Here is a 17,054-nt window from a genome sequence, read left to right on the forward strand (position 1 = left end):
GAGAGGCAAGGGGGAAAGGAAGGAGAGGAGCATTAAGAGAGCACAGAAGAAGTGTCTGGGACAGAAAGAAGTGATGAGGTGGGAATAGAGAGACCATGCAGTTGACATTTTTATTTTACTTTAATGAGACAAAGAACTCAAGGTTTCATAGAAATTACTTTCATATTTCCTAGGGACAAATCATTTTAGCCTGTCTCTTATGCTTTCTACATCTTGATTTGTATAGCTTTGTACTATGGTAATTGATATTCAGAATTGTAATCTTGCAGCAAGCACTGTGATATCCTGAATTAGCAGAAAAATTTATTTGTATTTTGCACAATGCATTTTGAATGATTTTCAGTAATAAAGATGAAGCACAAAGAGTTGCTGTAATGTTTGTTAGTTAAGCAGAAAATTTATTGAATTGTTAATCAGAAGTAAGCACTTGAGTTAAATGAGGGGATGTGTGTATATACACAGGAGTGTGGAGCTAAGTATTGGCTAATAGCCTATTTTTCTAAGTGTTGGCTAATAGTCTGTTTTTATTTTATTCTCCAAGGATGTAGATGCTTATTTATTACAATTACATTGAGAAGTATCACCACCTGAAGAGGACTTCCTTATTCAGAATATTCCTGGACTTTGTAGCTTCCAGAAAGAGGTCTCTTCTGAGAACTATGAACCAAGGAGGGAAGTGGAATCTTCCAAAAATGCCATGTAATGAAACCACTAATGAAATCCTAACAATCTACTTCACATTGAAGTGGAAAAATATCCACAAGGAGCATCTTTGACTTCAATGAGGTGAAAGTGCACTATGAAAATTGTACGCCTTTGCTGCGTTTGGGATTTGTATGGTTATTAGGGGAAAAGTTGTTTAGTGCTTCTGTGTCTTATTGCAGTCCTTCATATTGCATAAAAATGTAATTTATACTACGTGAAAAGATAAAATGGGCAAGACATTTTGCTGGGAACCACAAAGACCAATCACCATTAATATTTTTTTAAGATTGTGTTTTCTAAAAAAAAAACCAACAAACCACTAAATGTGTACAGCTACTTTGTGATCATATTGAAAAGACTTTAAAGATGTTTAAAACAATGTAGCAAATAATGGATAATTTTTTCACACTGAGATACTCTGTAAAGCAAGATGCCTTAATTATTAGTATGTTTGAAAAAGCCAATATATTATGTTACTTATATCTTTTAAAGCAGCCATGCGTACAGGCATGAAATCAGGGGTTTTACAGTCATGTAGAATATTGATTTTGGAACCTATTTCACACAATTTGAAAAACTTGAGGATATTTCTCTGATTTTTGCCAGAATATCAGAGTGTGTGTGAGAGAGTGTGTCTGTGTGTGTTTGTGAATATAAAAAGCTGAATATTAATTGGATGAATGTTTAACTGGAAATGTCCTTGAAGTTAGCTAATTTATATTCACTTTTTAAAAATTATATTGGATATCTATTATTTTTCAGTTCTGAATCATTTAAACTTCTTTTATTTGAGTAAATATATTAAATGTTTCTCTCTTTTTTTTTTGCTTTTTATAATTCATATAATGTTATACACGTTCTAAATTCTTTCTCATCACTTGTGTTTTGGATAGTAGTGTCTAATGCTTTAGAAATGTTTACAGCTAGAGTTGACCTTATGTTCTCCATCCAAATAGTTGATACACTACCTCCTCTAATGGTTGCTTTGAAATGGGGTTCATATATACTCTTGGTGTGTACAAACCCAGTTTTGGTATGATTAAACAGTGGTATGTGTTAAAATTCCATGACTTTTGTCAATACACTTTATATTACCACTAGGTAGGGATAGGAAAGTTTATATACCACCAACTCACTTAGAACAAGCTGGTAGGGATCTGGCCAGATATTTTTGGGAATCGGTTTTCCCTGAAATGCCCCCTCCTGGGCATGAATGTAAATCTATAGCATTTGCCCAGTCAGTGACTACTGATGTGAATACTGAATGTACATCTTTCTTGCTTTAAAAGGGTAGCTTTCACTGATTCTGGATGCTTTTATTATACAGTTATGTCACACACAGTAGAAAACCTGTTGTGATCATTGCTTTGTTGAGTCTTTAACTTAAAATGTTCCACATTACTCTGATTCTGTGATCTTAAAAGGAATTATTTTTACCCAAGAGGTGAGAAGGTGGTAAGCATTTATTTATTAATCTACACATTTGAGATAAGAAAATATTAATTTCCCTTATTTCTCATTTATTACACTAGTAATTACTGTTTTGATTGAATAGATAGTCAGAGCTAGCTAGTCAGTTGATTGGAATGCAGTACTGATGAGGCTTAGACAATAGGGGTTTGATTCTTTTTAGGCTAGTTAGCTTAATAGAAGGATAACTGTATTGAGTGCCCCCAGCCAATCTTCCAAATTTGTGCCCTTGTTGGCAAGGGGAACCAGTTGTGGATAGCCCAGCATAAAGCAGTCATTACTGGAAAAATAATTTGAAAATATATGTTCTGCTGAGTCAGTAGTGTCTTTGGATATCAAAGACAGCATTTTATGAATACTACTTTTATTAATACAACTGCCGTGTTGATCCTTGCTTTGGAACAAAGTTTTTTAAATTTTATTTTCATGTTTGAATAGATATTGTTTAGTTGATCTTAAGTAAAAATAAGATAGTGTATGCTGTCTGTTAGACAATATACATAAAAAATATATATAATTTACCCCCACCTCCCACCCACAACAAAAGGAAGAAAGATAAAGAGCCTTTGTACCTGAGCTCAGACTTTTTGGATGGGAATGCATGCCACTCTACTTTAAACACTTTAAGCTGTATAGGCAGCCTGAAGATCTTCTAAGTGAAAACTGTTGAGTAGCCCAAACTCCTGTTTTTTTGTTTTTGCCTCTTGTGTTTTTATTTCAGTACCTACCTCTCAGACTTTGAAATTTGACTAGTGTTTGTAAGTGGCTTTTAGATTGCTGAAAGAAAGGTATTAGATAAACAAGTATAATTAAATACTTCTGGTGGTGTTAAGTTCTGCTCAGCTACAATAATTTTAATCAGAACAGTGTTGAATTCCAGAAGGAGCCAAAGAAAGTGTTTACAAAGTATTCTGGTAATTGTAAACAGTTCAAACATGGTTTGACCTAGATTAGGACAATTGCATGTTTGTTGCCCATTCGTTGAACAGTAGCAGTGTTAGCAGAGTGGCTATATCTTATATGGAATTTAAGGGCTAGATGAGGTCCCTCCCCATTGGGGACCAAAGAGACACTTTCACCTTTTCAGATTCTCTTCTTAATTTTGCAGCTTAGCAAGTCATTGGGACTAGAAATTTAAAGATGTGATTTGGGGTTATCATGTTCATTTGGGTAGGTTGTGTTATGAAGAGTTGATCATGATTAGAATGGCATGAAAAGTTAAAAGGCAGGGATTTTAATGGCATGGCTTTAAGAAAAAAGTGGCCTAATGTTAGCAGTACCCTGTTTACAAAGCAGAAATTGTAGAGAGGCCTGGGTTATATGATAGTTTGCATATGTGCTACCTATATTTCCTTTGGGGGGGAGGTGATAAATTTTTGCAGCCAAACATTGGAGACTACTAAGAAGTTAGCCTAGATGTTCATTTCTGCTAAGTTCTGTAAAGAACTGCTGTTTAATTTGTAACTGAATATTTTGTTGTTAAAATAATAATCTTACTACTGACCTTAGAATTTTCTTACATTTAGAAAGCTATTGAGAAAACAAATAATATGCTACAGAAATAAAGATTAAATTATTATGCTCTCTAAGCATAAGTCACATTATCAGCCTTCTTAGCTATTTGCTTAGATACTTAAATCAATCTAGGAGCTACAAATGGAAGAAGAAGAAACAGTTTTCACTAAAATCTGACACTGCTGCATTAAAGTCTTATCCTTCCAAACCCAGTTGCTTTCTTCTTATTTAAAGTCATGATAATATCAGATGCCACTGTCAGTTAAAAAATAATAATTACAACTTAAGCAGCTGACTCAACTAGTATGATCCATTTCATATAAATACAGCAGTCTCAGTCTTTCAACATAGGGTTTTTTGCCTTGTGGGTCACTTCAGCTAGAAATAGTTTTGCTGAACATCTGCTGTCTGGGATTTCCTATTCTTTTTCCTCTACCAAATTACATTTCAGGCTAGTTTGAGCATTGTTATAATGCCTTTCTTTTCTTTTAGCATAGTCTGAAGAAGTCTGATACCTAATGATTTTAGAGTGAAGAAAACATCTCCAGACTTTTAATATTCATATGATGTGCCACTGCCTTTTTGGTTGTTTAGTAACAGCACTGTATTCCTCTAACGTGAATATAGTAGGTCATTATTATGACTGGAACCTGACTTGAGATCATTACAAATCAACTCTGCAAGCTAAGCCATAGACCAACCTCCACAAGTAGGAAACCGTTAGTAGCATCCTCATTTAAGATTAGACTACCTTATTAAGTTTGCCATCCTGTATGCTACATTGTTGATTCAAGAATTTTGTTTCACATCAGGTTCTGCCATATAATCAGCCTCTGTCCGTATCACTGCAGTGTAATCTTAGCATAACAGTGAAGTTGGTACTTACAGAAAGGACGGTGCATGTTGGGGGTTTGAAGTTGGCATCCTGTTTCCCTTTTGCTGTAACTTGGAAAGGGAATATTAATCAACATCTACCTTCTGCCCTGGAAATGAGTCACAGAAACTCAGATTTGAGTGCTGAAGGGAGGGAGGCCTCGAAGACAATCTAACACAAATTGTAGAACAGAAATGGATTCTATAGTAGCCCTGAGAAGTGGCTGTATTTACTTCGCCTTAAAAAATACTACCTTAGAGGCCCTCTACTTTTAAATAGTTCTAATCATGGCAAAGTTTTTTACTTCTATCAAACATAAATCTGTCTCTGGGTCACTTTTACCCATTGTTCTTAGCTCTGCCCTGTAGGATCTTTTCTATATGACAACTCAAAGTAATTTTCTCAAATTTCACAGGGAATCAAAGCTGAGAAACAAGGACATTTGCTGATCTCCAGTTTATACTACTTCCAGGGTCTGCAGAGGTGACTGGTAACTCAGCAATCACTTCTGCTATAATTTTTTTTTCTTTATATCAAGCCAAAAGCTGCCTCCTTATACTTTTCTGTCCGCTGTTTCTGGAGCCAAGTAAAAGTCACAGCCTTCATGTACTTGACAGTTTTTGAAATACATAGACAGTTGTTTGTACACTATCCTCCCCCAAATATTTTTTTCCCAGTTCCTTTAGCTGAACAAGGTCTATAATCCTTTACTATATTATCCTCCCATCTTTGGAAATGCCCAACTTTGTCGATGTCTTTGCTAAAATGTGGCATCCAGAACTGACATTTCAAACTGGATGTCCCATAAACACCTCAACTTAATAAGTCCGAAGCAGAATTATCTTTCTTGCCCCCCACCGTCTCCCAAACCCACTCCTCTTCCGAACTTCTCTGTTACTATCAAGGGCCCTGCCATCCTTCAGTCACCCAGGTTTGCTGAGTGTCATTCTTAATATCCTCACTCTTCTTCACACTACATACCCAGTAAATTGCCAAGTCCTATTGTTTCTTTCTCTACAACATCTCTCACATACTTCCCTTCCTCTCCACTCACACAACAACCCAACCTTGTTCAGATCCTCATCACATCTTGCCTATACTACTACAATAGCCCTCCATTTGGTCTCTGTGACTTAAGCCTTTGCCCACTCCAGTCCATCCTCCACACATCTGACAGAGTGGTTTTCTTAAAGTGCAGGTCTGATCATGTCAACTTCTTTCCCCTGCTCAAACTCCAGTGACTCCCTATTAGCTCATGCATGTAATATGAACTCTAATGTTTATCTTCATAACATGGCCCCCTCCCTTTCCAGTTTACTAAGGTATTACTTCTGTCCTCACACTCCGTACCAACCCGTTGTTGCACTCATGCCCTGTTCTGTCTCCAGTCTTTGTACCTTCACGCTAGCTATGCCCCCCTGTCCCCCTCTCCTGCCTGTAATCCACTCCTTCCTCACCTCTGGGCTTTAGAAAACTTGGTTTTCTGCAAGACTTCGCTCCATTGCTGTCTTCTTCATAAAGCCTTTCTAGCTTTCTAGGATCCTCCAGCTGCCAGTACATCCCCAACCCAAACTAAAGTGGATTGAGTCAGTGTGTGTGTGTGTGTGTGTGTGTGTGTGTGTGTGTGTGTGTGTGTTTGTTCTATATATGTGTACTAGTCTCCCTCTTCAGAATGCAAACTCCTTAAACACAGGGACTGTTTTACTTTAATCTTTGTATTTCCAGAGCTTAGCATAGTTGCTAGCACATACATAGTAAGTGCTTAATAAATGCTTGTTGAGTTATTGGTATGCTGTCATCAGTGGAAAATGCAGTGGCACTGTTAGGTACCCCCTTTGTTGTAAGTACTGTGCCTCTCTTAATGCAGCCTAAGACTGTTACATTTTCTGGCTGCTATTACATTAGTGACTCAGCATGAAGTCCACTAAAACCTTTAGATATTTTCCACATAAATTAATTTAGCTATACCTTCCCCATTTTGTACTTGTGTGGTAGTTTGATGAACCTAACTTTTTTTAAAATCTCTATTAAATATTATCTTATTGAATCTTTTCCCGAGTGTTTCTTACCAAAAGTCCCCACTTTGGTTCATGGATTTCTTTACATGAGTACATACTAGTATACATTTCTGTGTCATCACCTCCTTAACAGAGTGCTGGACTTGGAGTCAAGAAGTACGGGCACATCATCAGATACTTGTTAGTTCTGTACTGCCTTACATACTTGTTAGCTGTTTTAGTTTCCTTAGCTGTAAAATGGGGCTAATCGAAGATTAAATGAAATAATGCATGTACAGCACTTTACAAACCTTTAAGTAATATATAAATGGGAGTTATTATTTTGAATATGATATACTGGTGATGGCACACATCTAATGGACTCTGTGATACTTTTCGAGGTCAGATTTTACTCTTGGCATTAAGATATCTAGTTTACCTTATCACCCATACTTCACAACATTTGAATATAGCTATCCAAGGCTATGAATTTTATTACTTTTATTCTTTTTCTACTGATTTTCTTCCTGTGTCATAATTGCTATTTGCTGTACTATCTGATTTCAAATAGAGATATGATTGGTTTTTTCCTTCACCTTTCATTTTCAGTTGAAAGTTTTCTTGATCACATTTGCAGGTCTTCAAGAAAATTTATTTTTTTCCAGCCATATTTGTATCCATTTTTTCCTTGGTAAAGAACTAATCATTTTCATAAAGCCAGGTTCTAGAACCCAAATTATGTTAATCAGATACCATCTTCTTAAGCAATTGTTCACATTCCCAAATTCACCTTTTTCTTTTGAAGTCTGTATTTTCAGTTGGTAGTGGTAATGAAAATAACACTTATGTCCGTAAGTTGTTCAGTTTCTTGCACAAAACTTGATTATCCAGCAACATTTTCTAGACTTCTTTTGGTGTGGTATGCTTTATCTCCATATGAATTGTCAGTAGTGCATAGCAATTACCATTTTTGACAAATATTGTGAGATTTTTATATCAAATTCCAAATTTGAATTCCTGGCATTTCCCCATGGAAAATGGCATACTAATCTCTTTTTTTGCACCAGGTCTACAAATGACTGTCCTAGCACACCTCTCCCTACCCCCCACCCCCACCCCATTTCACTTCTTCCTTTGACTAGAATATGAACTATTTCCTGGTGGCACTTGTGAAAACTCATAATCATTCAACAAATATTAAGTGCCTACTATGTTCAAAACATTTCTAGATACTGGGGATCTTTCCGTGGCATACAGGATGCTGTTCCTGCCTGAGAACACCTGTAGTTTACCCTTATCTTCCTTTGGAAAAGTTTCATACCTATCCCTAGTGCCAAAAGTGTAGTGGTTCTTTTTTCATTTCATGTTCTTCCATTATTTGGCCTTCCTGTACAGCTTAGAATTCTTCTGTACCTCTGTAGATTTTTTTTTGTCTTGGTTTTCCCTTTTAACCATTTCTTCTCATTCAAGCAACACTTCACTTTCCCTGGTAGTTTGGAGTAGAGAGGGTTCTTCAGCCCATTCACCTCTGTAGTAGGAAGGCCAAGTAATTTATTGTACACTTTACTGCTGCTACTTGTCACTGGAGAAATTAAACTAGATAGCACATTCTCTACAGATCAATGTAGAATCCTCTTTGCCTTCTGTACTTGACAGAATCAAAATCCTTAAGTCTTTGTTACTCTTGTGGCTCTAACTTTTGAGTTGGTGGCTCCCACTTGCTTCCTTTCTCAGCCTGATCCATAGTTAGTTTCTTCCAGAGCCCTAATGTAAGCAGGAACTGCCTTCCGTTCTCTGTATGAACGTGCTATGTAAAAGTCTAGCTTCTAGTCAGCTTTCTGCTACTTCATTTCTCTTGTTTTCTTTCCTCCCCCTGCTGATCAGACCTCAGACACCTACTTTGTGATTCTTAGTTTTTTCAATATTTCATTCCCTCACCTTGATTGTAGAAATCATTATAAACTCTGAAATATTATCTAAAACATTTCTAGAATTCAGTATCATATTTGTGTTTTCTCCTTGTAGGAAATGAGGCATTTGGACTTTTTCCTTTAAGGATTTCACATGCCTTTTGGGACCTATTATACAAGGAAGTAAATTTAGTATTCCACAGAGATGTGTGAGACCAAAGGAGCTAAACTGCCATAGTCTGGAACAAAGATATTATTCCCTTTCTTTGTTTTTGTTTTTCACTAAAGCCAGGTGGGTTTTGTGCTATGTAAGTTTTTGTACTGTTGGAGAGGTCAATTGAAGTAACATTAATTTCGTATAGGTTATTGCTACATTTATCTTTCTGTTGTTTGCTTTTCACATAAAGTACATAAACCATCTCTAAAATGAGGGCTGCCTTTGTTGGTATGTTTTCTGTTTCTGTCTCAGTTTGATCTAAATATAATCCAGAGATTTATGTGAGATAGTATTTCACACACCCCCCCTTTTTTTTTTTGGACTGAAAAAAATTGAAGGTGAGAAGTTTATTTTTTTTTTAACATGAATTGCCTGCATATCTTCTGGGAGAGAAACAGGAAGAGTATGAAAAAGAATGGATTGAGGAATACTTTGAAACCACTCGCAGTATAGGAATCCATTTTCTCTAACAGTTTCTAAATACTGAGGTAAAAAACCACTAGCAGAAAGATATCACATAGCTATTGTTTTGATATTTGGAGAAGAAACATTAGTCTTTTGGGGATTTTCTTTTTAATTAGAAATATTTGGAGGCAGCCTTTCCATTTTAATGTATTGACTTTTCTTCAAACATCAGAAATAATTTTCTGAATCAGTAGGAAGGTTATTATTCATTATTTGAAAAGTTTAGGTATCAATATTAAGCAAATCAGTTGAGATAAGTAACGGTATAGAGTTGGGAATCAGTTTTTAGATGAATTCCTGCTGGTGATAACCATCATATTATCATGCTTTGGAAAGAGGGACCAATCCAAGATATCTTGTAATTTTAGCTCTAAAAGATTAGGCTGATTTAGTCCTTTCTGGTTATTGCTGAATAATTTTACAAGAACCTCATGACAGCAGTTTACTTTTACACTCAAATATTAATCTTACCATTATTCTTCCTTTGTAATTTAAGCAAAATGTTGCCATTTCCACAAGCTTTCTTGGGGAGGAGGGGAGGAAAGTTTTTTCTAGCTGAATCTAGACTGAAAGTTATAGAAATTTTCATCTTTCGGAACAAGCAGAAGCAAAGAAGTAAAGATTGTAGCCCTAGTTCTTGGCAGAGGAGGCAAAAAAAAAGCAAATTAACCTTTTTCTTTCCTGGCCAGCTCTGTCGCTTAAATGACAACATGATTTTGCAGTTATTTTGATGACTCTACAAATTGAATATTGTTAAATGGTTATCCGAAGTAGGAATTGATTTTAAAATAGATCTTGGCCATTCTGGTTCACATTTACCTTGAGTAAAAGGGTGTGTTTGCATGTGCACATGCATGCAAAAGAGGAAGTGTAATGATGTTCTGTTAAAATGTATCCTGAAATTATTAGGTTTATTTCCCTACAGTATTACTTTTGCCACAGCAAAAAATGGACAGAACTCCTTAGCAAATTCTTATAATAAGGCCTGTGGTTTACATTGGCTTTGTTTAAAACACAAGTATTTAAATGACCTTACAATATCAGCAATAAAACTGTATTCTACAAATTAATTGATGGTAGTGTTCGTTTTAACCTAATATACTTTTTACCTCTGACTTCTTGGCTTCTCATTTTAACAATTAGAGATCAACGCAGAACTGTTTGCACCCTTTTTCTTGACTTTTTATGAATTATTCTTAATTTTGTGATTTTTACTTCACATATAAGCTTTTCCTTTAAAGGAAAAATGAATATTTCCAAAGTATAAAAAACGTACAGTGTATTAAAGGTGACTCCAACTTCTAGTCTTTGAAACTGTTCTCTCTGAAGAGAAATAGGAGCATCAGCTAAAATGAGTGTAGCAGGTACCAACATGTTAATATCAGTAGTGTTTGTTCATAACTATATTACTACTGATGTCTTTTTAAAAAGAGCTTTTGTAATCATTAATACTTTATCATATTCCCTGTGGATTGAACAGTTTTATATTTTCTGCGTTATAGAAACCATAAAATCTATGTATAGACCATAATATTTTCATTCTAGCAAAAGTTTGCTAAAGTTGTTCCTTTGATATCTGGAAAACTGTATTGCTGTACAACATTTTGATTAGATGATATTTTTTCAGTTATTTACAGATACATTCACAATCAGATACATAGTAAAAGTTGACTGAGCACTGGAACAAAAGCAATGATGGGTCTAACTAAAGGAAAGTTTTGAAGGAATAGAAAAAAACTGAATATGGTGTGAATCCTCACATTTTTCAAGGCAGGAATAACTTTCTTTTGCTAGCAGATTAGAGTAAGAACATGACCTCATTTTCCTGTGTTTCGCTAACTTTATATACTTTTAAATTTTAGGTAGTTAACTGTATATTTGTTTTATTATCTATTAACTTTTTGTCAAATTTTTAAAATTATTATTTATTTATTTTTGGCTTTTAAAAAAAATTTTCAAGTTCCAAATTCTCTCCCTCTAGCCCTTCCCCCACCCATTCAGAAGACAAACAATATGATATCAGTTATACATGTGAAGTCATGCAGAACATATTTCCATATTAGCCATGTGGCCAAAAGAAAAAAAGCAAGAAAAATAGAGAAAGTGGAAAAAATTATACTTCAATTTGCACTCAGAGTTCATCAATTCTCTTCCTCTGGAGGTGGGTAGCATTTTTCATCATGAGTCCTTTGGAAGACAATAGCTATTTAGATAAATTGATATTTAAGTTCAAATTTAAACTGATTTAGGGGAACTTCTTTAGGCTTTATCTTTAAAAGACAAGACATATTCTGTCATAGTACTGCAGTTGTCTGCCACATTAATATTTACATTAGAAATTGCCTAACATGTGAAACAGAACACATGAAGATCATAGTAGCAGTTCTTTCAATCCTTAATCAAATCACTTGTGATCTAGATTTCTTTTTCAGCATTTTTATTTCATCATGTTCATGCCTTAAGTAGTATTTCTATGACTTTTTTTCAAGAAAAGAGTAACAGTTGTCTAGACAATGAAAAATTTTACCTATTTTATATTAGTTTTAAACTTATATGTGTATACATCTACACACACACAATATCTACCTGTGGTGATATAACTAAATTGTGATGAGGCACAAGTGACCTGTAGGCAGTCTAATCTGGAGAATGCCAGTCAGTTTGAGTTACAGGAGAACCAAAAGAACATGAGTTAGGTGAGTACAGTAGAAAGAACCATGAATTTGGAGTTAGACGCCAAGTCTTTCTACATGGGACCTTGAGAAACTCTCTTAACCTTTTTGATAGCGTTTCCCCTTCTGTAAAATGAGGGGTTGAAATAGATGACCTCTCAGATAACCTTTTAGTTCTAAAGCTATGATCCTTTGGTCCTAGTCATTGTTCTTAGGATACTTGTTTCCCAGACTGTTTTTTGGATTTGGGGGGAGTGGTGGAGAGCAGTGAGGCAATTGGGATTAAGTGACTTTCCCAGGGTCACACAGCTAGTAAGTATCAAATGTCTGGTCTGAGTCCTCCTGACTCTATAGCCAGTATTCTATCCACTGTGCCACCTAGCTGCCCCCTAGACTATTAATGAGTTTGGTTTTGTGTAAAGAAAATACATATTCAAAATTAAAATGAAATCATGGGATTCCCGTCTCCCCCACCAAATAAATTGGAATTAAGAGGGATTTAAACCTGCTTTTTCCTTTTATGTAATGCCTTGGAATAATTTCTCATATTCTTACCCCTTTCCCCTAAGCAAGGGAACTAACCATTATCTCTTTTTACTTCAGCGGATACAAACAGTGAAGCTAACCATCTGCTGGGTACCATTGTTGTGAGATGCCCCTGGGTAGGGTATATCTGGCATGTAGTCATATATCAGCTGTTGGTAATGATAGTAATCTGGCTCCCACAGATTATTTGCTATGTTCTCATGGGGGCTAGACATTGTACATAATATATGAAGTGCTTATTCTTAAGAAGTTTTCATTCATCATGACTTTCAGTGCCTTTTAGGTAGCAAAACACTATAATAAACTGTGGGGTTGTGAGGACAAAAACAAAACAGGTTATTCCAAAAATACCCAAATAAAATAAGGGATTATATATAATTTTAAAATATTCAGATACATTAAAGGATTATAGAATTTGAGGACTGAAGACTTTTGACAATGCCTTCAGGCAAACTTCACCTAAATTATTTCATGTAGCGTAAGATAGTCTACTGAGCAAATCAAAAATCAATTGGAAATCCTTAGGGATTATGGACAGTCTGAAGTATGTTTAGAGGAAAGCAGCCAGGATTGTTTGAATGTGTAACAAAGAGACTAGAGGAGAGAAGTCTCAGTTGGGGACATAATGGTTGTCTTCAGATATTTAAAGGATTGGCAATAAAGGAGGGATTAGACTTGATCTTATGAGATGGGAAGCTACAAAGGGCAGATTTCAACTGTATCTGCTTTGCATGTGGTTTACATTATATCTATATAGGCATGTTGTCTTCCCTCATTAAACTCTTTCAAGGTAGGTACTTTGTATCTCCAGATCCTGGCACATAGTAGGTGCTGAATACATTGTAGTTGATTCATTTGCTATCAGGAAGAATTTCCTAAACAATTAGAGCCGTCCAAAATTGGGATAAGTTGCATATATATCAAGATATACACTGTGTGTGTGTGTGTGTGTGTGTGTATCTTGAATTTCCCTTTGCATGGAATACTTTAAGCAGAGGTTGAATGTCTGCTTCTTAAGAATGTTGTAAAGGGGCTTTCTGGTTAGGTAGAGTTTTGAATAAATGAATTCTGAGGCCCAACCCTTAAAATTTTGTGGCCCAAAGAGTCTAATTGACCTGCCCAGATGCTCAAGGCTAACAACTGGTAGATCCAACATTAATTCCAGAGTCCCAATTCAGTGTACTCTGCTTCTCTCAAATTTTCCTCTTTGTATGTATACCCTTATTTTTATTGGCCACATTGCTGCAGAAGAAGAAAGTAACTTCTCATGGTGAATGTTCCTCAGCCCATAATCCAGGCATACTTTAGATTGTAATATAGGTTAGTCTACAGGTGTGAGAAAACTGAAATTACATTTGCAGTTATTCCCATTTCTTAATTTACCTATGTTCAGAATTACCCATTAGAATTCATGTTCTCCTCACATCCATATCTTATGGAATATGCTAGGACCAGGATACATTTTTTTAAAAATATGTTAGGTTGTTAGTGGTTCTCCCTCACATTTACCTGCATATTATGAGTTTCACAAGCATAGATAGACCTGTTGGAACAGGCATCTGGCTAGGGAGCTTTCCCTATGAGAACATGCCCTAGAAGAATTCTGGTTGCACAATTCAAATCATCTCTTCATACCAGGGCTGAGAATATCAAAGGCATTCTAGTGTACTCTGGTGCCATTACATATGTATAGTGACTATCTTGTTTATTCACTAACACTTTTGAAACCAATTAGTACTTGGTAGACTACTTTTAAAAACTCATTCTTCTGTATTTGCTTTTTAATTTAATTTAATTTAGATTGGGAAGCTAGTAAAATGGAAAATCTATGGTCATAGGATCATAGATTTAGAGCGGGAAGCAATCTTAGAGGTCATCTAGTACAACTGACTGACTCATTTTACAGATGGGGAAACTGATGCCCAGAGATGAGAAAGATGACTTGCCTAAGGTCACATAGGTAGTAAGTGGGATAGGTGGAATTTGAATCTCAGTCCTCACACTTGAAAACCCAGTACTTTTTCCATTACACTACAGTGGGTTCAGTAGAATGTTTAGCAAATATACTGATTTTTACCCTAGCTTTTTGTAAGGAATTCCTTGCTAAAAGCAGGCAGTACCAGGATTCCTTGAATATGTGGTGGTGGTGTTGTTGTTCAGTTGTGTCCAAGTCTTCATGACCCCATGGACCATACTGTCCATGGGGGTTTTTTTGGCAAAGATACTAGAGTGATTTGCCATTTCCTTCTCCAGTGGATTAGGGCAAACAAAGGTTAAATGACTTGCCCAAGGTCACACAGTTAGTTAAGTGTCTGAGACCAGAATTGAACTTACATATTCTTGAGTCCAGGCCTGGAGTTCTATCCACTGAACCATCTAGCGGCCAACATTGAATATTGGATACTTATACAGGTATAAACCTATATGGCAAGTACAGTGGATTGAACAATGGGTTTGGAGTCAAAAAGATTCAGGTTCAAATTCTACCTGTCCCATTTATTGTCTTGTGACCTTGGACAAGTCCCTTGACTTCTCTTAATCTCAGTTTCCTTATCTTTAAAATGAAGGCATTTTACTAGATGGCCTCTAATGTCCTTTCCACTCTAAATGTATGATTCTGTGAGCCTGGGATTTATCAGTGAGAAAAGGGATATTCACAGTGATGAAAGCACAGATACGTTAATCATTGAAAGAGGTGGTGCAGTAGATAACTACCTAGGGTTTAACAGAGTACATTGAAGGTGGTGAATGTTAACATAACATACATGGAAGGTAGTGATAATATTTTTTATAAATACAAATATTTTTAATGCTAGAAAATTCCATTCCTTATAACCTGAAGCTATTTATTTTGTGACCAGTGAAAGCTCAAAGCCTACAATAATAATGATAGCTAGCATTTATATAGCACTTTAAGGTTTACAAAGTACTTTTCATGTGTTCTCTCATTTGATCCTCACCACAACTGTGAGGTAAGTGATATTCCCATTTTACAAATTAGGAAACTGAAGCAACACAGAGGTGAAATTACTTTTCCTGTGTGACTTATCACACAGCTAGTAAGTATCTGAGACATAACGTGAAATCAGTCAGACCTTCTAGTGCCCTGACTACTGAACCACCCAGCTCAATGAGGACACACCATGATGACACATGGGAACACTCGAGATAATGTATCAGGAAAGACTTTAGAGATTATGGCATCTGAGTGAGGCCTTGAAGGAAAATGTGGCAATGCGGTCTAGGGAGGTACACATGGAGGACATGAGAAGCATCTGCCAATAAGGAAACAAGTCAGGACTATTAAAAAGTTTTCCCCCAATTCCATTAAGTAGTGACTTGGGCATTTTAGAATGGTTGCTCAATGACTGGAGATGACATTTCCAAAGCATTAGATAAAGCCATGTACCAAAAAGTACTCCCTCTCTTTGGGTGTGGCTAGTATAGAAATAACTACCCGCCCTAACCTGTCTCAAATGAAATCTCCAGTTTCTTAACCCTCTAAAATATTGTCCTAGAAATTCATTAAAGATTCAGTTTTGGTTTGGTCATGCCTACATATTAAGGGAATTTCCAGTTTTTCTTTTTAATGATTTGAAAGAAGGAGGTGCCTTAGTCCTCCAAGAATTGCATTTCTATAGAATATATCCAAGTTTAACACTTAACCTACGTTTTTGGACCATAAAATTAGGGAAGTATCTGAATTTAAATATTTTGCCTCTGAAGAGATTAATAAATTCTGTGTGTACTCTAATAGCTTAAGCACTAAGATGTAAAACTGCCTTGGTTACACTAATTCTTGTTTGAACTGAGGAAGGGAGGCTTAGAGAGGGGCCTCACTGTGGCAGACATACTTCTGTTTTGTACTTCTGCCAAAAACTTGTGCCAGAAAAACAGCTGCTAAGCTAAATCCTTAATAAGCTTAACTCACATCACTGTAACCTGATTTGCCTTCTTATATGTATAAGATATTAAGAATCTGAGTATACACAGAGAAGTAACAAATTTCATTTCAAGCTTTGAACCCCTATCTTCTCTAAGCATTGCAACATATGTTTTGGAAGTATACTCAACTTGTATGAACCCCACTATGGTGTTAGGAACAATAAAATGAGTTTCCTGATGCCTGTTTAGGCTTCACCTTGACGTTTTCCAGTGTGTTCAGGTTGACTCACCCCTCATCACCATTTACTGCTTTTATGCACCATAGCAGTTCTTATATGACCCATCGAGAGATCATCAAAACATTTTTCAGAACCTGCACTCAAGCTTTCCTTTCCTTGGATGTGGTCTTGAGGTCTTCCTGCACTGTTTGCCTAAGAGACCTTATGCAAGTTCAGAGCTCTAGAGGATCATCCCTGAAATGTGAAGAGAAATGTGAAAGATACAAAGAAGAATCTAGAAACAGTTGTTACCCTTTGGTCAATTAATAAACATTTGTCTAATAAATTATTGATCATGATGTTGGAGTGTTATGTACATCTTTGTAAGGAAAATCTAATGCCAATGATGGCGTATGTAAATGATTTTGTGTCACTGCAGAGAGCCTAATGAGTCTTGCAATTTTGTTCTCACTGAGTCTATGAGTATATTTTAAATTCTGAATGTGAGATACATTAAGTATGATGTGGATGTTGTGATTAAGATTGAATAGCAAATAAATTTTATCTCCACTTCCAGTTA

At 35.9% G+C, this 17,054-nt stretch overlaps 1 protein-coding gene across 5 annotated transcripts in view; it reads left to right on the forward strand.

The window, feature by feature from the left end:
• KATNBL1 (katanin regulatory subunit B1 like 1) overlaps nucleotides 1–16,833 on the forward strand; it is an 89,555-nt gene extending 72,722 nt beyond the window's left edge. For 4 of the 5 annotated variants that reach the window (XM_020997224.2, XM_078151310.1, XM_020997123.2 and 1 more), the window contains 2 exons: nucleotides 542–11,314; nucleotides 16,582–16,833. In XM_020997224.2, the coding sequence (XP_020852883.1) occupies nucleotides 542–574 (33 nt within the window). In that variant the 3' untranslated portion in view covers nucleotides 575–11,314; nucleotides 16,582–16,833. The remainder of the gene's footprint in view (nucleotides 1–541; nucleotides 11,315–16,581) is intronic. The other variant, XM_078151309.1, reaches the window with a different exon arrangement.
• Nucleotides 16,834–17,054: the final 221 nt, after the last annotated feature.

The sequence above is a fragment of the Phascolarctos cinereus genome, unplaced genomic scaffold, assembly GCF_003287225.1.
Source record: "Phascolarctos cinereus isolate Bilbo 61053 unplaced genomic scaffold, phaCin_HiC Scaffold_3;HRSCAF=262, whole genome shotgun sequence".
Classification (NCBI taxonomy): domain Eukaryota; kingdom Metazoa; phylum Chordata; class Mammalia; order Diprotodontia; family Phascolarctidae; genus Phascolarctos; species Phascolarctos cinereus.